At 41.1% G+C, this 23,768-nt stretch overlaps 1 protein-coding gene and 1 long non-coding RNA gene across 11 annotated transcripts in view; one reads left to right on the forward strand and one right to left on the reverse strand.

The window, feature by feature from the left end:
- The window catches only part of L3mbtl3 (L3MBTL histone methyl-lysine binding protein 3), a 97,597-nt gene that overhangs the window by 39,323 nt on the left and 34,506 nt on the right, over nucleotides 1–23,768 (reverse strand). For all 7 annotated transcript variants that reach the window (XM_060373402.1, XM_060373401.1, XM_060373407.1 and 4 more), the window contains 7 exons: nucleotides 23,477–23,561; nucleotides 21,875–21,966; nucleotides 19,498–19,602; nucleotides 14,595–14,730; nucleotides 14,087–14,178; nucleotides 11,481–11,632; nucleotides 2,098–2,174 (listed from right to left, as the gene is read on the reverse strand). In XM_060373402.1, coding sequence (XP_060229385.1) covers nucleotides 2,098–2,174; nucleotides 11,481–11,632; nucleotides 14,087–14,178; nucleotides 14,595–14,730; nucleotides 19,498–19,602; nucleotides 21,875–21,966; nucleotides 23,477–23,561 — 739 coding nt within the window. The remainder of the gene's footprint in view (nucleotides 1–2,097; nucleotides 2,175–11,480; nucleotides 11,633–14,086; nucleotides 14,179–14,594; nucleotides 14,731–19,497; nucleotides 19,603–21,874; nucleotides 21,967–23,476; nucleotides 23,562–23,768) is intronic.
- Nucleotides 4,776–23,481, forward strand: LOC132649520 (uncharacterized). Of its 4 annotated transcripts, none has more exons than XR_009587990.1 (7): nucleotides 4,776–4,951; nucleotides 9,178–9,253; nucleotides 11,987–12,100; nucleotides 16,265–16,380; nucleotides 16,882–17,201; nucleotides 18,717–19,038; nucleotides 22,116–23,481. It is a non-coding gene; the product is annotated as an uncharacterized LOC132649520 (long non-coding RNA). The 4 variants fall into 4 exon arrangements; XR_009587989.1 differs by having other exon boundaries at nucleotides 4,811–4,951; nucleotides 18,888–19,038; XR_009587992.1 differs by lacking the exon at nucleotides 11,987–12,100 and having other exon boundaries at nucleotides 4,812–4,951; nucleotides 18,888–19,038.

Consider the following 23,768-nt stretch of genomic DNA (forward strand, 5'->3'; position numbering starts at 1 on the left):
CAGCTGCCAAATGACAGCTTGGGGACAACTATCAAAGCTGAATGAGTCTCTGGCTCAAGCTGAAGTATAGATAAGTTAGAAAGTGCTCTTGAAAAGTTCTCCATCAGAGGCTGTTTCAAAATAATTAAAAAGGAAATACACAAGCCTACACACACACACACACACACACACACACCACAAGCATTCTACAGCATTCCTAAAGAACTTACCATGTACATTTAACTTATCAGAACATTTTATAAAATGACAGTATATACAGAAAAAGCTAAGAAACTTTTAAACTGTGAAGAGTGAAAACTTGTGGCTGTCTCTATTTCATTTTGAACTTAAAATCAAACATACATTAAGACCTTGTTTAGAAAACTCAAAATAAAAGTAGGTGTATGGCAATTAATACACATATATATTTAACAAAATTATTTTTATATCTTATCAAATCGTAACAGAATAAACACAGTGAGAGAAATCCTGTGATTTCTACATACACTTGATAATGAACAATATATTCTTGAATGAACAATGGGGTCATTGAGAAATCAGGGAAGAAAATTTCAAAACTTCCGAAAATAAAAAGAGAATGAAACACAGCTTACTGAAACTGTTAGGACACAGCTAAAGCAGTTTTAAGAGGAAAGCTTATAAAATGTGAAAACTTCTATTAAAAAACAAAAAAATTCAGAGGGCTGGAAAAATATATGATTCAGCAGTTAGAGCACAGGCTGCCGGTCTAGCAACTACATGGCTGCTCACAACCATGTGTAATGGGATCTGGATGCCCCCTTCTGGCATGCAGGCTTACATGTAGATATAGCACTCACACATAAAATAAATAAATAAATAAATCTTTAAAAAAAAATCAGAAAGATTCCAAATAAATTACCTGATAGACCATAAGATCTGGGAAAGAGAAAAGCAATCCAAACCCCAACATGGTAAATAACAAGATATAATGAAGATCCTGGCAGAAATTAATGAAACAGAAACTGAGGAACAATATATTCAATCACTTGAGCAAAGAGTTGGTTCTTTAATCAGAAGAGAATGGAGACCCACAGAAATAAAAGTGATGAAAACAATGAGGCACGAACAAACTATACATAAACCCTGAGCATTATTAGGGAACACATATTCAAATCAATCAACCAACAAAAACCCACAAGAGAACGCTAGAAAAAAAAACATCAAGATATGTATAAGTTACCCAAATGAAGGAAAGCTATTCATAACCTGAACCAACACACAACAAGCTACAGCTGAACCAGTAATGCAGAGTCTCTGAACAAAGACACGCCAGAGGACACATGAACTGCTAGTTTCTTCCAAATCTTTAAAGAAGAGCTAACCCTGATTGTTTTCAAACTGTTACATCCTGGAAGGACAAGGCCACTACCAAACTCGCTCTGTGAAGTCAACAGATTCTGACAGTCAAATGTGGTAAAGACACACGCAAAAGGAAACCATAAACCAATTTTCCTGGTGAAGAGAGACATAGAAGTTCTCAAAATGTAAAAGAAGGAAACTAGTCCTTATCTTTTATCCTGCATAAAAATTAACAGGCACAGATAAAGCCTTTAAAAACCTTAATGTCAAGATGAGCAACATGGATAAAAACAAATACCAAGAGACAGTGGTGTACAGGTCAGTGCCGTTTAAAACATACCATGCTATTTAAACATTTTTACAGGCAATTCTGCACGTTTAAAAGCTTGTAAAAAAAAAAAAAAGTGTTCTTTTCTCCCATTCCATTATTAAAGCCCAAAAAGAAATCTTAAGTTAAAGACACAATGATCTTTTTGAAATGTTTGTCAGAGCAGATGCAATCTAAAATTGTGGTACCAACTATGCCGGTGCTTACTACAGCTGAGGCTCTACCAGGCAGCAGCGAGTGAGTTAGCGCTGGCAGCCAGCTCCACTTTGTAAAACACTCACATTACCTACTAAACTCTCCCTACAGCCGCTTTTAAACTGCAGCTGAGCTGAGCGACTGTGACAGGGACTCTAGGGCACAGCAAACTTTACAGAATCGTCTTTGCAGAACAACATGCCAACTCTTCAGGCATATGAAAAATATCACGTAGACAAATTATAAATCCGAACCTGGTGGAGTCATCAGCGTTCTCCTATGCTCTTTACACCAACCAACTGGATGAATGTGTGGGCTGGACGATTCACACCTGCAGGTTATAGAAATTCAAAACACTGTGGTTACTAGAGAGACAGACAAGTGCTGTCAGAAGTTTTTAAGAGGAAAATTAATTAGTGGTTATGAACACATCCTAGAGTTCTGTTTATTACAATCTATCCAAATTGAAAAAAATGCTAAAGGATTTTTTGTTCTTCATATAAATTTATGTATGATTTTCATACATATAGTTTACCTTTGCTAGATAAATATCATATGGATGACACTACAGTTTTACTCTTACACATATACACAAAAATGCTGTTCAAGTCTAGAACTTCAAATGCAGTTAAAGTACAAAAGGAGCATCAATAACAAACATTACAGGAAAAAATAAACTATGGAAAAGGGAGGCTAAAATTACTTTAGCATCTCTAAGGCACATGTGCAAGACCACTGTCAAAACCAGCACGCTAGAGGACCTAAGGAAATTGGGAAACTGGTAAGGGGTCCCCGGATGGGCAGTGTTCAGGGACAGAATACACATGGAGTGAAGGCAGTGAAGCAGGAGGGCTAACTAGCATTAAGGACTTTAAATATTATATAATGGGGTCAATGCTTTTTCTAGATACCACAGACTCGCAAAACGCCCACTGCAGATAAACAAATACATATACTGTAACAGCGTGCTATTTCTGTTACCCTCTGGAACTGCAGACACTGGAGAACAAAGGGAGTTGCATCTTCCCTTTGTTGCATTCTCCTGCCCAGCATCTTTACCATAGTGAAGCACAGATGTTTCCAGAGCCTTCCCATCAGCACTCGAAGCTGGTAATCTTGACTGTTTGCTCCTAAGCACAATTGTTCTGTGAATGCCTCACCTCAACACGTAATGTATTTCACCCACTTATCTGCTCAGCTGTTTTCTTTTAAGTATCAGGTGAAGATAACATGATAAAAAGTGATATGCCTGGGCGGCCCTGAACAGACCCCGAGGAAATGGCCATGGTAAATTAGAGCTAAGTTTCTTGCTTCCATGGCCCACACATCATTGTAATCCATAGAAATAAAAGATAACTGACCCCTGTACTTGGAAGGGATTGGAGCCCAGGACCCGTGAAGATAACAAATGCAGATGCTCAAGTTCCTTATATAAAATGGTGTGGCACTTGCATATTCTGTTTGTGCATCCTTTTGGGTACTGTAAATCACCTCTAGACTACTTACAATAGCTAGTACAATGTAAATATTAGGAAACTGTTATGGGGAAATAAATTATTTTAAGCGTGTACATGTTTAGTACTTAGGCAACCATCACAGGCCTAATTAGATTTATGAGTTATGGCTGGCTCAAAGGAAAGCGGACAAGGCCAAGGAATAGGCTGAGATTGCAGAGGTGCTCCTTTACAGAGGTAGCCAAGACAGCTTCTTATGCGACAATGAGCAAAGACTTGAAGGAGATGATGAGAGAGAGAAGTGAGCCACTCAGACACAGAAAGAAAACTATCCTGGGTAGAGAAGACAAGTCCAAATGTACTGAAGGGGGATCCTACCTAGCAGTAGGAATAGGAAACAGATAATGCAAAATTATGTCAGAACGGAAGTCTATTTAGTGCGTATCACAGTGTAGGATTTTAGTCAAGAGTGAAGTAAAACATTGTGGAGGTGTCATTCACAGAAGTAGCTTAGTCTGATTTCTGTTTTAATGTACTCATTTTAGCTATTATGCCAACAGTAATCCTTACCGGAAGCAGAAGCAAGAGCTAGTTGGAAGATGAAACAAACTGATCACAACAGCCTGGTACCTCCACTACCACAGTGGAGGTAGTGAACACAGTGAGTGATCACATTTAGAGGAACACTCTACAGAGAACTAAGAATGTTTGTCCGTACGTACCTTTAACATAGGTTGTGAGTGAACTGAAGAAGTCAGGACACTACAGGGTTCTGGGCAAAGGCAACATGATTGCAGCTGCCATTTATTTCCTGGGCTGAGAAAGACCGCTAGCAATGGCTCTGACACTAAAAGTGCTGAGAATGCCTACTATCGGCATGTTTAGCAACACGAGTTAGACAAACAAGAAGGAACATCAAATAAATCATGGACACAAAAGTCTAGATAAAGTTCACACAGAAAGAAGATCAGGGCCCAAAGTATCCATTTTGGAGTTATCAGCTTTGGGATAATACTTAATCCATCAGCAGACCCAAGACAATCCAGAGTGAAAGAGAAGGGGGCAAAGTCCATGTCAGGTGACTGGGAAGTGACATAACAGAGGAAGTCAACTGGATTCAAGCCCTTCACCTGTCAACGGAAAGGTCTCCAGGATCAGTGACAGGAGCACAGCACAAAAGCTGGGACAAACTGGGGTTAAGAGAAAATGAAAAAAGAGGTGAAGCAGACAGTGAGACAGGAGGCATACTTATTTAAGAAGCTCAGGTGTAAATGGACACACCAGAGAGCAATAGCGAAGGTTTGCTTTACAGCTTGTTGGAAAATTGTGGGGTACACATGGACATTTTCTATTTTCTAAGCTATTTTAAAGATTTCAGTTACTTGAAAAGAAAAACTGCTATCTTGTTGTTGTTGTTTTAACAAGAGAAGTACACAGTAGTCAGAAAGGAAATAAACCCTGTGACAGGGGCATCCTGTATGCTAAAGATACGTCAGGGTTCAAAACAAACTCCTCCTCCCTCACGTGTGCACCGGTAACAATGACTCATCAGTTAGCATGATGTGCGGGTGCAGAGGAGAGGACTCGAATCGGAGTCACAGGGTGGGACCCCGGGGGAGCAGCTGAGCTGGTCACCCGGACGGAGCTCAGGAAGGTGAGCCAAGTGAGGTACAGGAGGCAGAAGGCTCTTCTGGAAGCGTCTGTGTGGGAGGGCGACAGAATTAGGGTGTAAGAAGTCTGAGAGAGAAGAAAACTAGAGGGACATGGAGGAGTCAGGAGGAACAGACGAGGAGAGGCAAGGACTGAGGGCCCAGCTGACCTTCACAACAGCCACAAATGGAAAGTCATGGGAGTCAGCACGAGGCGTCCCTGTCTCTAGCTATGTGGAAAGGCACACGGACAGTAGGCAGGGATTCAACCTGCACTGGGATGGTGCCAGACAAATATACAAGGACACTGAGACTAGAGCCGCAAGGGAGGCTGACAGGCACACCACAGCATCATTCATAAAAAATGATTAGAACCTGTCCCTGCCTGTGCGCGCACACACACACACACACACACACACACACACACACACACACACACACGGAGAGAACAAAAAGAAAGGGGAGACAGATCTGATACTTGGGTCCAGATAAACATAAAGTATCAAGATATTTCAGCACAATATATGCCAGTTTAGATAACTTCAGTACACAGCAAATTAAAAGACTCTGAAGTTTCACTATAAAGAAGCCAGTTTTCAATTATTTAAACCAGCATTTCCTGAAGGCAGTTAGTAGTGAGATACTATTTTGTTAGGCAAACCTTTAGCATCACATGGAACATGGCAGTTCTATAAAACTTGGCTTGGGAAATACTGGTCTAAAGGTCACTAAGGGACCAGAGTCCAGTCTTGCTGTATAAACAGATCTGCTGTGTCTGTCCTGAGAGATGTTAGAATCTCAACCCATCCGTAAAGAATGCTTAGATTCATTGCCCACCTGTGCTCTCAAAGATAATAGATATTCTAAAACCTACACACACACACACACACACACACACACCCCACCCATACATGAGAGACAGATAGAAAGAGAGAAGTAGGGAGGAATGGGATACTAGAAGCTCGTAGAAAGCCGGAAAGTATCAAAGATTGGAGTTACCAATAAGTAAGAAAGGCAAGTAAGCAGTAAAAACAAAAGCTTTCTAAGAAACACACTAAGTGAATGAGATCAGCGCAGTTTCTCCAGGGCACAGTGTCGACAATAACGTGCCGAGATGGAGAAACCACCGCTTAGAGCTGAGTTTTCTCAGAGCCTATTTCACGAGGAAATACTTTAACTTCAGGCTGGAGAAATGGCCCAGGAGGGAAGAGCACTGGTGCTCTTCCAGAGGACCTGGGTTCAATTCCCAGAGCCCACGTGGTTGCCCACAACCACCTAGAACTCCATCCAGTTCCAGGGGGAACTGATTCCCTCTCCTGGCATCAGCAAGCATTACATACACAAGATACACAGACATGTAGACAGACAAAACAAGCATACACATAAAAAGTCTTTCATAAAAGGCCGTTTAATATGTAACTCCTTATGATGTACTGTTATAATCAGATTAGTATGGTTTTTTGGATAATCTCAGCTTTTCTTAATCATTTGGTTATGAATTTTTACTGACAGTGTGGTACCTTTAAGAAAGTACTTATATTTCTATATAAATACTTTATATACATCAGCTTGTAAGGACTGATTATTGTTTCCTTTGTGATATAAAAAGAGGTTGTTTGTCTCTTTAGAGTAATGACTGTGTTAACTCTATGATTTAGAAACCTCAGAAGCATGCTTTTCTCAGATGATACTCCTGCCTTGCATTGGCTATAAAAGCGTTAGAGTTGAAGCTAAGTTAGGAAGTCTTGACTCATCTCAGAGTCACCTAAGAATCTTAGAGAAATCACATCACACAACTGGAAACATCTGTTCAAAAACAACACCATTGCTCTCTGAATGAATCTGATTTTAAAGATGGGACTGAAACAATTTTCTTTTAAATTTAACGTTAACTCATATATAATATACAAAGCAAAATCATAACTAATATTCATAGCAAAATATTGTATCTATTTATTATGTAGTATATAATTTTTCAATACATAAAAGCAATTATTCTCTTTTTCTTTCTAAAAGAAAGAAAATTACTTTGAAGGAAGAAAAAAGGAAGTATTCAAAAATAGCATCATAAAAAATAGTAAATATACTCTGGTTTAATTCTTTCCCTTATCAAATAGAACTGTAAAGTATATGCCAGACTCATGGTGATTATTTCAAAACAAGAACAAAAAATGTCCCTACCTTTACTGGGTTTCTCTGTACATTACAATTAAGGAAATCTACAGCATATTTCTTATTGCCTAAACCTAAGATAAGGTCTTATTTATAAGTATATATTGATTAAACTCTCCATCTCAACAGAGAAGATAAGCATAGCCCACACTGACCACACAGCACTTCACTCAAAATTTGGAAGGCTCCACACTCATTTCTTTGGCCAGCATACAACAAAGCCATATAGTGTTCAAAGGCAGAAATGTAACAAAAGGAAGAATAAGGAACTGACTCACAGCAAAGCAACCTTTACTGGACCTCTCTATTTTAGTCATTTATGTTTTTATGTGAAATCACAGGAGAGGTAAGTGATTTCACTAAATAAGTGAAAACTAATCACAAAGTCTCCGGCAATCCATTCAGATCAAGACTGGTACCTTCTGAAAGGCTCAGGAGCAAAACAGTTCACAAAACCTCCTCATTATTTATGACTAAACTATAAAGTAAGACAGAAAGATGATGCTATAGAAGCAAACAGGTTAAGTGAGTACCCAGGCCCTGGGGTTGAAAAGACTGATATGTGTTCTGTTGGTGGAGATGTTTCCTTAGCTTAGACTAGCCTTGAAATTACTGTGTAGTTGAGAATGTCTTTCACCTCCTGATCCTCTTTCCCCTACCTCCCAGATTAGATTAGAGGTTAGAAGTATATACAATCATATCACAGCCAAAAAGGACATAAAGCTATGTACATGTGCAAGGCTAGGTAGAGAGCCAAGCAAGTGTATTTCTAGGCACTTATTTAAGGTAAACATTAATGTATCTTTCAAGCAACAGTGACCGCAGACCTGTGAGGTATGACATGAACCTATTCCATTTGTCCTACAGCATGACTGCCAATTTACTAATCAGGACCTGACTACCCCAGCTACCCAGTATATATTAACTCTCTGCTTTCCTAAGAAACCCCAGATTTCATCCAGCTGAGTTACCTAGTTCTCCCTTCCATCCCCAATTCATATTAATTATTATGCTTTTTGCTTAGAGGCTCTTGATAACATACTCACTTGGCAAAGATCAAAGTGATGCCATTTAGTTACCCTGGGGTCAAACTTTTGTTTCTTCATTTTCTCTAGGCTAAGAGAGAAGTGATTAATGTGACCACTAATCTAGAGTCGGATTTTTTTTTCTCAGTGTCCCTTACTGTCACCTCCTCTACCATTTGCAAACTGATTTCTACCCCTAAAACTTTTGTTTGAATCCTTGCAGCAAGTGACAAAGTAGACATTAAGTAATCTACTCGATAATCAGGATGCCAATCTCCACACACCCTACCCTTGGGCCAAACACAGGCATGCCCTTCTTGGCCAGTGATTCTCTGTCCTACCGTGTGCCAATCTTATTTCATGGTGTAACTCTAATCCTCTGTCTTCTGATAAGCTTTTCCCTGGGAGCTCTCCAGTCAGGTGGAGTCAACCCTTTACTTCATATGCCACAGAAGACAGCAACAGTTGGTGCTATAAATACCAATTAAACACTAACTACCAGTGACAGGTGACATGTTTCTCTTCTGCCTCAGAACAGAGGCCCCCAGGGCTGAAGTTTAAGATTCTCTAAGTTTCATTCATTCCATCTCCCCCTCTCACCACCAAAACACCCAGTGCACCTCCAATTAAACTCAGTAATAAAAGCCTGTCACCTTTGATACCACTCTAAGACCCATGTTACAAATACATCAATATTATATTAGGAAGACACAAAAATTATTATTATTCTGAATTCGTAAGCATAAAAGAGATCTACCTTTAAGAACAGTTTGCAGTTTCCTTAGGAACAGTTGGGAAAAGGTTTCGTTTAAATCACTAATTTGATGCTTCCCTTTCCACAGATCTATTCCTTGCTGACTTCTGCCCTTACTCACTCAAATAACAACACCAAAATGAAACCAAAATGGCTGAGGGTGCAGCTCCATTCACTCGGGGCTTTGTGCTAAACATGCTAAGTCCTTCTGTCCTGAATCCCCAAAGACAAAGTCACATGAAAATAACATTTTTGACCAAATAAATTTTTTTTTCCTCAGGGCCTGGGAGGGAAAGAAGAGGTGACTATTCTATTTTAAGTTTTGTTCCTGGAGCCCAACATCAAGCAGGAGAAAGGTAAGAGGGAAAGAGGCTGTGTATGCAATAGGTTGTGGAGTACAGTACTCCCAAGGTCCTTGTAATAGGGCAAGATAGTGCAGAGGTTCCTCCATCTTGTATTCTAGCTGAGGCTATTTAAGGTTTAACTAGGATTTGATCCCCTGGATGGAGAATCCTATGGAAAACAACCAAACTGTATTCTAGGAACCCAAGGTCAAGATGCCCCAGCTGACTCACCTTAGTGTCTGCTAAACTGCCTGTTTATGCAAACCTCCAGCTAACTGCTTATCTTAGCATCTGTTAATCCACTTGCTTGAGCTAAACCGCCCCTCGCAGCTGCAAAACAAGATACTAGGTAGTGGTTTTTGCCTTTAAAAACCCTCTGCCTTAAACACACTAAACACCGGTGTAACACTTGAGTCCGGAGTACCTGAGTGTAGTCGTAGCCGACTGGAATGAAGACTTTTAATTGTCTACAGGCGGAGTCTGAGTGCTCATCCATGGTGGGTGCTCTGTAACAAACAGTCCTCACTTTCCTTCCATCAGTGAAGTAGTTTCTAGTCTCAATATTCTGTGATATTTAAGATTATTTCTAGGCCTAACAATCACCAGTAAACCCAGAGGTAAAGCTATTTTATTTCCAGCATATACTATTTTCCTTCCTTCAGTCCTGCATACATTACATTTTCATCATGTTCCTCTTTAGAAGGAAGAAACACTTTATTACAACTAAATATGCAGTATCTTGATGTAGACAGACAGATGCATGCTTTCCATTCCTTTTGTGTAAAATGGAATAGAGCATTCCTGGGAGACTCGCTTCAAAACTACTTTAAATCAAAAAAAAAAAAAAAAAAAGAAAGAAAGAAAGAAAGAAAGAAAGAAAACCTGTAACCTCAATTGCTCACCAAATTTACGCAGAAAAAAAAAAAAGTGAAAATATAGTAGGTAATGGCACTGGCCACTAATCCTGACAACCTGAGTACAAGCCCTGGGACTCACATTTCCAAACATTGTTCTGTGACCTCCATACACACTCCCCTAAATAACTATAAATATATGTCATAAATTTTTGAGGAAGAAAAAGCAGAAAGGTGGCTATATTTATGTAAGTCAACATTCACAGTACTCCCGACATATCTCTAAAATATTCTTATTTCACATTCTCAAGACAGAAACACTTCAGAAATGGTTTTCACCAGGAAAATCAAATCTATTAATCAGCTGTGTAATCAAAATATAATGGTTTAGGCTGAGGCTGTATCTAGAGGTAGAGTACTTGGCTAGCTTACATAAGAACTTGGGTTTGATCCCGAGCATCACACAGATTGAAGTAAAATCAGTGCTCTGTCACAATGATTTGATAATTATAGTTTCATAGGACGGCGTTCTTACTAGTGTATGTAGTGTATCTAAAAACAGTAAGGACTAAAAAAAATAAATAAATTCCTTAATTGTATCATTTGCATTCGGCTATCAGAATGGTTCAATTAGCTGAGCATAAGAATATGGAAAGAGGATTAATACCAATTCCTCACAAACATATACTCAAGATGAGGAAGGTGAGCCTGTGCACACGTGTACATGTGGGCTGGGAATATAGGGATACAAATTTTAACTTTATGTTAGGAAGTCAAATTAAGTACAGATCCTGAGTCGCCCAGAAGGATCTTCATTAGAAATACATGGCCCTAGAAATACAATGTGGGGCAAGCAAAAACTTCCAACTCTGAACTAGGAAAACGTACAGCAGAACTTTGATTTAATCTTGCTTTTTATGTTTTCATCTTATTTTAATTTTCTGCATTTGGGCATTTTGCCTGCATGTATGTCTGTGCACCACCATGTGTGAAATGCTCACTGCCGGAAGAGGGCGCTGGATTCCCCAGAACTAGAGTTAAAGATGGCCATGATTTGCCACGTGAGTGCTGCTACCAACCCAGGTCATTTGGAAGAGCAGCCTGCACTCTTAACCACGATGGCCCCATCTTCAGCTTCACCGTTTTCATTTTTTCGAGACAGGGTCTCATATAGTCCTGGTTGCTGTCAAAACTCCCTAGGTAGCAGAGGATGACCTTGAACTTCTGACCCTCCTGAGGCAGGAACGAAGTCAGTCGCTATTTGTTGTCAGAGCTTTATTGTTTTGTTATAAACTTCACACCATCCCTTATTTTGAACTGGGTACTTACTTTCCCTGGATAAGCATTAAATTTTCAAAAGCATGTATTAGTGGAAACTCTCTTACCAGTAGTCATAGCTCTCATCCCAGTTGTCAAAATGCACCAGGAAGCGATTGTCCACCATATCTGTTACCGTAGCAACACAGATGAAGGAAGGGCTCTTTTTGTCTGCAGCCTCAAGCTTCATTCCAACTCGAAAGCCTGATGGGATCACTGTCTATGGAGACATGCAGATTTAATTAGAGATGAGCGCACACTGCACAACAGGGAGACCTACGCACTCGGTACCCCCGCTTTGAGGACAGGCACCCACAGCTGCAGTCACCTAATTTGAAAATGCTATGCCAGCCTCACAGTGGGGTTGCTTTCCACTGGCAACAGTAAAAAAACAACGCTGTACAGTTACATTCAATTAAGCAAGCCTCAGAATTAAAACATCTGCAGCCTTGCAGAGTTTAAAAGGATTAACTTCAGCATGTGTTTTAACACCTTAGAAAGGAGCCATGTACTAGGCAGGCAAGTTTTATTCACCACATGGCTGGCTGACTGACCTTCTTTTCCTTGGTTACAGATTGGACAATGAAAATTATTTCATACAAAAGATGCACTTAATTGAGTTAAAAATGTGGAGTCAGTACAAACTCACTTCCACCTCTGCAGAGACCTCACGAGTACTCCACGGAAAGTAGGTCACCTTCACATATGAAAAGCTTCCTGCTATTTCATCTCCGCCTTGCTTCAGCACTACAGTTTTATTCACAGCGGCAGCAGAGGCACCGCCTGTTCAGACACTGTCATTAGGAAAGTTGAGTATTTTAAGGAAATCCATGGAGTCCCAGTCATCTGGGATTTACTATGAAAACAGTAGAAGTTCACCAAGTCAGTACTTGAGGGGCAGCGATGTGTAGGCTACCCTCATTCTTCTGTGGGAAGATAGTGTCTTCTCAGAATAGGATACTTGAGTAGCCATTATGTCAGCCACAAAACAATGTAAGTCATCTCTACCTTCCAAAAAAAAAGCCCTTCATTTTAAACTGGCGCATACGGGCACTACTTTTTATTTATTTTTTAACTTGGGCACTATTCTAATGCTTTATTTAAACAAACAAATGCTACCTCTCATTTTCCAGTGAAAGATTAAAGTAAGAGTAAAATTACATAGCTTATGGTTGCAAAAATGTAAGCATATATCTGAAGATGGTATAAGTCCTGAGTGAGTTAAACAGGCACATGCAAATAACACACAGAGCACTCACCATATGCTTGAACACTGAAATTATCTACCATTTATGACCATAAATATCTGACTATTCTGAGCCAGAGAATCTAGAACTAGAAAAATTAATTACCTCTCAAATGCCAAAGCCCAGCCTAAGATTAGGTAACTACGTTCGGAATGCAGTGATGGTTCAGAGCAGTCCATCACAACCTGATGCAAGTCATCATCAGAGGCGCAGTGCGGGGGCAGAGCCAGCAGGCTGCTGAGCTTCCACCCAGCTGACCTTCCTTCCTCCAGGGAAAGGTCTTGTCAGTATGTGTACTGACGGGGCAGTATTTACATTCCAGCTATTAAGCTGTCTGCCCAATTAAGAGATAATAAAATGGGCTGACCCTCTCTTTCTCTCTCTCTCTCTCTCTCTCTCTCTCTCCCTTCATCCTTTAAGTCAACCTGGTTTATGTCCAATTTAATCAGAGCACTTTTCTTTCATTAGGGTTGTGCCCTCAAACCAGCTGCCTGATATCACTGCCCAAAGGGAAACTTTTTCCCACTGCTGATTACTCGTTCCATCTGACGGGAATCCCGATAGTGACGCTGCCGCCTCTCTATCCTCTTTACTCCCTGCTACCCAGAGAATGATTCCACACAGAGCCAGGCTGCAGAGCCACGTATTCTGCTGTCTGCTGGGGGTCCAGGGCTCCCTGGTGTTGCAGGGGTGAAGGTGGATAGAAAAAGAAAAAAGAAAAGAAAAGAAAAGAAAACAAAACAAAACAAAAAAACCTTTGATTCCAGGGCTCAGAATCAAGAGGCTCATTTGTCTGCAGTGAAAGGTCATATGTGCCCTCCCATCTAGTCCTTGTCAGCTACAAGGATGACATTTCGTTTGCCCCTGCTCTAATTAGATCACATCTTGGAAAAGGAAAAGTGTAATACATCAGGCACCCTTGGACTTGCAACGGGAGGAACAGGGAACGAAAGCAGAAAGGCAGCAAAGAAATAGAAAATGCACACACACCTGTCTTTGCTTTTACAACAAAAACTATGGCAAACAAAGGTATGAGCTGGATAAAGGCATGGCGAGGTCCCTGGTGACCTCCTGCCTGCAGACTCAAACAGGGCTTCATACCAGTGACTCCCATCTGGCCAGTGCTCCTAACTAGTTGACAGTAACAGAATAACATTCCAGCCAATTTAATTTTTATGCATCTTAACTGTAAGCCACACCTGGATTTTATATTATGTTGCCTTCTACTATTCACTGATACGTCTATAAAATAGATATTTATTCATGAAGAACTTACGCTAATTTTAAAGTTTAATTAAGATACGAGAACTCTACTTACCAAGGCAATAAAATTTATTATAGTTCCTTGTTATTGCTTGTGATTTATCCTGTGAGACACTAAAAAAAAACACTCATTCTGAAAAGAAAAGTACTTTGGATGCACTTACTATGTTCTGATTTTCAAATAACGACTTAGGAGCAGCCTGGGCTTTGCACGTCTTCAGGTAGGACTGCCAGTTAAATTCTTCTTCTTTATACCCTAGGGTAAAAGCACATGTGGACAGACTTAGGAAAATCACAAAGCACCACCAGCTAGTTCCCAGCCCTACTAGGCTCCAAGTTGGTGTTAATATACAGGCGATTCAGCTGGCCTGCCTTCAGGGTCCTAGCCTATGCATTACATTTACATACAGATAAAAGAGATCTGTATGTAAAAGTTGTTTATACTCAAGAATTATTATTCAGGCAGTATTTTATATGCAAATACATGTAAATGATTCATTCTCTTAAATTAGATTTTATTTTATTTCTTTGACTTTTAAGAAACACATTTTATACCATGAACAATACGCTTGAATTAATTATAATGAAAATAATTTCTAAAAAATTCCAAGTTAGCATTTAAGAAAGCAAGATTTTACTGAATTGAAAGCATGAAACAAGAAGTAGCAGTACCTTTTGGAGGGTGTAGTTTATGGCCCGTTTTCTCACACCACCCTACTGGGTGGATGTCCAAAGCATCTGCATTTACCCAGAAGTCATAGCAATCCGAATAGCCATCAAAGTGAAGCTTTATCCTATATCCACAAACCTGAAATAAATATGCAGGTTGAGTAAGTTCAAACACACCCACACACTACATACACCCACACATACATACATGGAGACACAGACACACACAGCAGCACACACACACACCTACACGCACCCAAAAACACAGAGACACACACACAGAGGCATACAGATACAAACACACACACATACACACACACACACAGCACACACACAGGCATATACAGATACACACATACGCCACAATAAATTAGCTTAGGTATCAGGTATGACATGCCTTTAGGGAGGTTAAGAAAATGGCCTTGTCAGTAAGGTGCGTGCCACTCAAAAGTGCGGACCCACGAGGAGCTGGAGGCTGAGGGCAGAGCTGTGATACACACTCCCAACCAGTGAGTATCTAGAGTTTCTGTCATGGAAAGGCCTCTAAAGCATTCTATTAAAATCCATGTGGCAGGCCAAATTATACAAGGTGAGTCAGTCTGTGGGCAAACTATGTGTGCACTTACATAGATGTTGTGTATCTGCTTCTAAAGATGAATGGACATTTAAATACATATTTACATGTATGTACAAACTCACAATTAAAGTTAAAGGATATGACAACATACTGACATTTATTTCTTCTGGGAAGTGGCAACTGAAAGAAGGTGCAAACAATGGGAATGATGTCCCATATATTATTTTTAAATTAAAATGCACCCGTATATAGCATATGTAAACTTACAATTAAGCCCACTCCTCCCAGAATCTACATTCCCAGGTGACACCAGCATCCCTGGGAAACACAGTATCTCAGGAAGGCTGAGGGCTGCTTCCACCTCCACCTTCTCATGCCCAGAGGGAGCAGGCGCCTCATGTCTACCTTGCTTTGCAGACAGTGGTCTCTGCTTCACTCCCACACGTTAAGCCCTTTGGTCCTTTATAGCCTCTAGTCCCTTGTGGTTACAGTACTCTCAGCTTGTCCTCCAGAATGCTGTGCTCTGGTAAACAACCTCCTATGTTCTCAGCCTCCCTGACTAGAGACTCCTCTCAAGCTCTTCCTTACCACAAGGCTTCTCCTTGCCCACTGTGGATCCATATACTTTGCTCCTCCAAGCTTGGGCCACAGGATTGCACTCTCTCTCACCCTGGTCACCCTCAGCCCTTTCCTTCTATCACGTCCCCGGTGCTGTACCTGATGCCTCCTCTCCATTCTGAGGACTTACATATCTTTCATTTCCTGTGTGAGACATGTGCTCCAGCAGGAACTGCCATGCCTTTCAACTTACGCAATAAAGATCTAACCCTAGAAAGAAAGCCTTTCCAATTGTTAAGCCACCTTTTCCCAAGCATGCACCTACATTAATGTACCCACAAACCTAGCCTAGAGAATGCTTCTGCGACAAAAAAAAGTGAGTTGATTTTCATTATTCATAAATTCTATACCTATGAATTCACTTGCTTGTTAAAACTTATTTCTCTGAGAAAAAGGTATCGGACGGGTCTGATGCTCTTTGGGTGGATGACACCTAAATGAACATCAGTACAAAGTCCCAATTTATTTCTAATATCAGAGATCAGACCTCTACTCTTGCCTGATGCACCTAAAACAAAAAGGGGGAACTGTAGAGAGCTGCGTAATGCCGCGCCTTAAAGATGGAGCTGGTTTCTGCCTTCCACCTTCCCGATGGTGAGTGCTCTCTGTCACGAACAATTCCACATTTGGCTAAGTCTGAGGATCTGGCTTGCTTCCATGTATGTGGACCTATCTTCATTGTCCACGTGGCATGCCTGGGTTGGCTACCCAGAGGCTATTTAAGCTGTGGGCTGGCTTTCCCCAGGGTCAGATGATTGTTCAAGGTTCCTGAATAAACTGCATTGAAAAAAAAAACTTATTTCTCACCCAAAATAACATACCTGGTGCTTGTAGAAAGGTAAGTACAGAATGGCAATCATATGTGAGTCACCCAAGATCCAGGTTCCCAGCAGGGACTGGCAGGGCCGTCCTTTTGGGACTTTCCTCCTATGAATGAGCACCCTATGTACTGCCCATTTTGTACCACGTTTTCTACATCCTTGTCCTTTCTGTTAGTGATTTCACTCATTAACCAATAAGTTCCCAGAATGCTATGCTGTGCCTAACAGAGGAATAGTGTGGCTTATGGGGCCTTCTTCCTTCCTTCTTCTGCAGTGTTTGCTGATGAACAAAAGTTCTCTTTCAACAGAACAACAATATAGCTAAGGAGTCATCAAATAAAAGCAAGTATGTGTGCTGGCCAAAGTACTGTGGTTAGAGGCTCATGGGAACCTAAGCCTACATTTCCTGTAGGAACAATGGTTTCCCAAGAGCTAATCTGAGAGATGTAATAATTTGAGCAAGAAGAAAAGAGTCATAAGAATCAGCTACCCTGCTGGCAATCCCAGCACTCAGGAAACTGAGGCTGCAAGATTAGGACTGAAAAAAGAAAGAAATTCAACTACGACAGAATGTTGGCTTTCTCCATTACAAAGGTATGTTCCTAGGAACTATCCAGCTCCCTTTCTCATTATTCAGACCAATCTTTCCTGCCTCATCACCCCCCACAGCTTCCAATCCAGTTATTTCCATTCCTTTGACAATCCTTCAACACCTGTGTCAAAGAGGTTATCCTGTCTGCTTCAAACAGGCAAGCCTGCCTTATTCAGGCCCCAGCCTTTACCCCTTCTTCCTGTTCAAGTGCAGGGAAGGTCTGCTCCTTGGAGTAAATCCCCAAAGCCCCAGGGTATCAGGACCCCATCTGCTCTTTCGCTGTCTCCAAGGCAGGGGGCAGATTAAAATGAATAGAAAACCCTTATTCAGTTTTAGGTAAACAAATTCTCACACATTCTTGGTGAGATTTATAGACATGACAAACTCAAAGAAATCTAGTTAAACCTAAAATGGCCTCGGCAAGAAAAGGAGCTGGAGCTCCTGGATTGGCAGGTCACATAAGCAGTAATAATGTATCAGAGACATGTATCCATATTTCCATTCAGGAGTTCCAGCATTGGCTCTTACAGATATGCATAAGCAGAAACAAGAGACAAAAGGACATAGTTGATCAAGAACATAGTTGATGATGTTGGGTGGTGGGGATAGGGTTCCACTATGTAGTGTCTGGCTTCAAAGTGACCACTCTCCTGCCTTAAAGAAAGAGATGCCCATTCACTTGATATCAACATGCAAGCAGTTGAAACGAACAGAGGCAATTCCATGGGACAAGTGTTAGTCACCTAAGAACTGTCCACATTCCAGAACCAAGTTCCTCCCTGCTTCAGTGACTCAGTGCCCACGCCCTGTCATCATCACTAGCAGCCAACACAACAGGCTCCATCTGTTCCCAGCATCTTTTCCCTACACACATGCTTCATACCCCCTATAAAGCCCACGCCATCGTGGTCTGGTCTGCAGCCGACTGTTTTCTAGTGCCTCTCAGAGGCGGCCATTTTGCAGACCCTCCCCAGTGAGTCTGTTACAGGAAGTCTGTCACAAGGTGCGATTTTTTTGTGGCATTCCTTAGCCCTGATCAACAAGACCCGATAGTAAAAAAAAAAAAAAAAAAAAAAAAGAACGTGTATATATGTCACAGAAACAAGAGGCAGATTATGCATAATGTAACATTTACATGTAAAGGATAAAACTATATACAACTTGGTGTGCAGAAGGCATCTAGAAGCAAGCAGTTTATGGTAGGGGTGCTCTCTGGGCTTGGGCAAGAGGTAGATGAAATCAGTACGCTTAGACTCTGCAGTTTTTACAAGGAATGAACAACTTTTTTAATGGAAAGCCTACACTAAGTAAAATAAACCTCCAAAACACAGGAGTTGGGACTGGATAGGTAGCTTGGTAATGGAGGTGTTGCCTAGCAATGAGTGAAGCTCTGGGTCCCCTCTGCAGTGCCACAGAAGAGGTTAAAATCGCCTCTCTCCCCCACAACCATTCTTTCAGAGACAAATCTCTTAAAAGCAATTCAGATTGACTGAATCTCAACTCAATCCTGTCCGCAGATCCTTCCCTTAAACACCATGGCCTCATCTCCAGACACAGCACCCACCACAGCTGCTGTTCGCTCCCAACGCCCCTCAGTGACACTGGGCACACAGTGTGCTCCAGGAAACTGCAGTTTCTGTCCTCTCCTGTGACCAACACACAGTCATTGCATTCGCTGTGTTCTGCAGGAGCCAAGCTTCATACAAGGCAGTCCTGGAAGTAACTACAATAACGGAAACTGCTTTACTCCTTTGGGGCAGAAGGTTTTAAAAGATCCATAACCCTCGCTCAAAGGAAGGATGGAGGAAGGAGGGCTACCACACGAGGAAAAGACATTTTGTAAGTGTTCTCAGTTAGACAATGGATGCATTGTTGTGTGTGCAATACTTGGCTTACTTTTTCTTGAAAGCTTCAGAGACATTCCAAAACATTAAATGTAAGTAAACATATATGTATGTAAGTAAACATATGCATATATGTGCATACGTATATATGTATAAATATATGCACTGCCCAAATATACATGTATGTATATATACATAATACTCACACATATATACAGATATTTATATATGTTGCTAAGTTCCTTTTGTCAAGGAACATACAGTATGGCAAAGTCTATGGGCCCACACAGACATCACTCCAAACCCCAGGGTCACCACCATGAGAGATAATACACGTGAAAAAGGCTAAGCATTCAGCCTCACATGAAGTAAACACTCAGCCAAAGATATTTTTTCGCATCATTAAGGCCCCATGGCCACCATTTTTCTTTTCCAAACACAGGGCAAAGCTCACCTCGGCCACAGTGAGGACACAGTACACGGCCTGATGCTCGGGGTCCACGCCTTCTAGTTTCATGCCGACTCTGAACCCGTTTTTGTTGTAGGGAAAGGACTGATGCTGCAATGCAAAATGACAGCACCATTACACCACCAATAGGACCAGCTCACAGCAGGGACAGTTGCTGTCCTTAAAGAGTCCTTGGGGCTGGGTTATGCCTCATAACACTGAGGGCAAAGATGGGTAGGGTCCTATGTTCCATCCCTACCATCTCAATGATGACTCTCATGTAAATTAATAAAGCATTCCTTTAAAAAAAAAATCCCCAAAGGAAAGGGCTCAGACATTTGAAGAGACAGTCAGCTTTGCCCATCAGAATCACAAGATATATTTCCTGTTAGACTGGTGAAGATTAGAGAGCTTCACAGCTCTGGGCTGGAAGGCCCCATGAAAACAGACACGGACTACTACGAATAAAAGTCTGAAAACAATCACCAGAAATTTCATTCTATCTACAAAAAGTTGAGCCTTCTCTCAGCAATTCTAACTCTAGGGAATTACCTAATGGAGACACTCATGCATAAGCAAAACGCCAGGTGTGCATCACCGCTTCTTAAAGCGTTTAGCAAAAAAATATAAAAACATGTCTGTGTGTAAGCCAATAGGGAGCAAGTTAATTTTTTATGGAATAAATGTAAGTTTAAAATACTACGGCTTAGCATTAAAAAAAAAAAAATGGAGGAATCAATGACCTGAGATGAAATAAAATCCAAACTATAAAATTAAAAGGCAAGTCTGGCAAAGTATGGGCCAGCCATTGCCCACTGTGTTTTAGATAGGGCAGAGACATGTAGGACATTGTAGGAAGAAAACGCTAGCCCCTTCAGCAGAGATACGTCTGGTGTTTAGGGAAAGAAAGCAACAAGAGCCAGACTTTTAGTACTGACAATCTGAATCATATGAATGTATTACTATTAAAGTAATTTTTAAGAATATGAAAAGCAAGGGATGGAGAGGTAGCGCAGTAATGAAGAGCACTTGCTTCTCTCACAGATGATCTAAGTTCAGTTCCCAATACCCTCATCACACGGCTCATAATGTTCCGTGCTGCCAGTTCCAGAGGATCTTACATTCTCTTCTGGCTTCTACAGACAGTCACTCGTGTGCACATTATTAAAAAAAAAAAAATCATCTTTTAAAACTTAAGTCAGAGGCAGGCGGATCTCTGAGTTCAAGGCCAGCCTGGTCTACAGAGTGAGTTCCAGAACAGACAGGGCTACAGGGAGAAACCCTGTTTCAAATAAACAAAATCAAATGAAACAACAACAACAAAAAAAAAAAAAAAAAGAAAAAAGAAAAGAAAAAGAAAGAAAGAAAAATTAGGTAATCTTTGCTTGGTGGCAGCTGAATACCCTTGGGAGACTAAGGCAGGTGGATTTCTGTGAGTTTGTAGCCAGCCTGGTCTATAGAGCAAGTTCCAGGACAGCAAAGAGAAACCCTGTTTCTGGGGTGGGGAGTGGAGGAGAGTGAAAATCTATTCTGTAAAGAACCAAATGTACAAAAGAAAATAATTATCCAGAACAAGTTGTAACTATAAAATTACATTTGAATTAAAGTTCTCAATGCTGATATCACTCAAATAATCGGTATACTTCCTTCTTGTTCATTAAAAAAAAAAAACACTCATGGAAGGTTTATAATCCATTAAGTGGTTTAAATGATAGGTGAGCAAACTACAGTCGTGTATCGGATCTTACCCACCAGAGCACTGTAAATAAGATTCTGCTGGGGCACAGCTATTCCTGGTAATTTACATGTTATCTTTGGCTGCCTTCATGCACATTACAGAACAAGCTCTATTGTGGCAACAGACTCTGGATGCCCTGCAAAGGCTAAAAGATGTCACCCTTTTCAAAACAAGTATACTGGACCCTGTTTTAGACTAGCTGCAAGAGATCCTATCCAGAGCTATCACTACTATGTACACTTTAAAGTGATTTCTAAATTACTTAGAATATCCTCACTAGTAATACTGCACAGTAAGCCATCTTAAATGTGTCTTACCAGGACGTGTACCTCAGTAAGTCATTTTCAAACCCTCACAACTCGATTTTCAGTTACAGTATTCCTACCATGCAAGGTGAGTGGGAGCCCAGCAAATGCTGAGAGGGTTCTTCAAGCACGCATGGTGTGCACAGTGCTGCACACACTAATAATAAGCTAGTCGCAGCTGCCTTGTGAGGGGTCCTCCACACAGCACGGTCATGAAAAAAACATATCCAAGCAATTTCCCAAGTCACACTCCCTAAGCAGATAGTGGGCATGACAGTATGACTTCAGATGAGCGGTCCTGATCTTCTGCGTTTACACACGGTGCTTTTAGGACTCATACCTCTTTGAACAGCTTTGCAGGCACAGCCACAGCTTTCTCCTCCTCCAGGTAAGATGCCCAGCACCATGTTTTCTTGCCTTTAGGAGGCAAACCTGAAAGACAGGAAACCAAGTGACGGACTGTCCAAAGCTGAGAAATCAGTGAAATGCTGTATGACATCTCTCTTCCACAACCACTACGCTCCCTGGCACTTCCCTTTCCACGGCTAACACTTCTCTCATTTTTCTGGTCCCTCTACCAGAGAAACAAGAACTGGGAAGTGAACTGTGGTATAAATAACCAATCGATGAGGCAGAAGAGAGTAGAAGAACTTGAAATACATGAAAAGTGCAGAGAAGCTACCAGAAGAAAAAAATCTTACAAAAACAGTGCATTTGAACATAGTTTGTTTCTAGGGCACCTAGAAGTTGAAGACTGAACAGGCTGGTGCACTGGACGCTTAGCGAATGTCTGCTAGTCTTGGAAACGACAAAGAAAATCGATGTGGCAAAAGTCATGTTCACCAAGTACAGAAAAATGTGTATGTGATAAAAATCAGAAGGCTTTGAATTAAACGTGAGCAAGCACTGGAACAAGGAAAGGGATGCAACAGGCTGACCAGCAGCAGCACTGGAAGCATTTGTGAGTCCACTGGGATGTGCAAAGCACTTTGGGAGTTCACAAGGGAAAGAAATCTGAACATTTAAGGGGAAAAAAAATGAATGAAGAAGCAAGGTCTACAAGAGCCAGGGATTTGGAATCTTATCCTGCGCAAGTATTAGGAGGAAAGGAGAGCAAGGCTGAGGAAAGAGGACGTTTCATGCAGAGTTACTAATGGATTTAATTAACTTTCCTTCATTACACAAACAAACAAACAAATCATCTTGAAGGACATGGGGGTTCTGCTGTGAGCTAGAGACAGCTGGAAATACTTCCAACCCCTTCTGGAAGATTAATGGAAGAACCAACAAGGAGTACCTGCAAGCACAGAGAAGGGATGCCTGGGCCACTGGGTTCACAGCACTGACAGGGAGGAGTGTAACTGTTCAGCTTGGTCCCTGGGCAGTACAGATCTCATAAAAGGCCTGGCAGGGCAGATGCCTTGGGCTATGTGGGTTAAAGCTAAGAGGAGCTTATGTAGAACGCCCAAGGTCTAACCCAACCCCAAAAGGAGAAAATTTTATCCAAGCAAACAGCAAGGAGGAAGCCCTGAGGACTTCGTTACCCAAAAGAATAAGATGTGGCTTCAAGGAGGGGGGGCAAAAGGGGACCACATGGGCAGGTTGTGCTTTGAGAGAACATGATAAAGCCTCTAACATCTTGGAAAATGAGCAAGTTCAGAGGATTTGGCAGAGGGGTAGAAGCAGGAACTACCATCTTGATGGACAGACCAGTACATAAAAGAAGGTATTCCATACGTATGTGGTAACAACTTAAAAATTAGCTAACTTTCCTTTCTAAACTGTTTCCCCAAGCCTTCATTTTTATGGAGAAAACCACTTCAAAGAGAAACTCAAAGGAATATTCAGTGATAATATGGAGAAAAACAATAAAGAAACTGCTCCAAGGAAGTATTTTCAGCGCCACCGAGTTAGCACAACTTTTACATTGTCATCAGCTCACCCTGCTTTAAGACAGTTGAGTCCCCACGTCTTTTCCTTCTGGCTCTCTGGGAACCCCTCAGGATCCTTCCATCTTGTTTGTTCTCCTATGGCAAGAAAGGAAAGTTCTCACGTTACAAGTTCAGAAAATTGGTCCCAAGGAAAACTTAGGTCTGTCCAAAAGCTTTTGGCTGTCGATCTTTGTTTCAATTTTACTTCCTAACTTTTAAAACAACAATATGGCCCACTTGAGGCCATGCTGGTTTTGAATTGAGGCATGGGAAAAGAGCATTTCCAATTGCACTCTGGGAGAG

This window comes from Meriones unguiculatus, chromosome 20 (assembly GCF_030254825.1).
Source record: "Meriones unguiculatus strain TT.TT164.6M chromosome 20, Bangor_MerUng_6.1, whole genome shotgun sequence".
NCBI classification, from domain to species: domain Eukaryota; kingdom Metazoa; phylum Chordata; class Mammalia; order Rodentia; family Muridae; genus Meriones; species Meriones unguiculatus.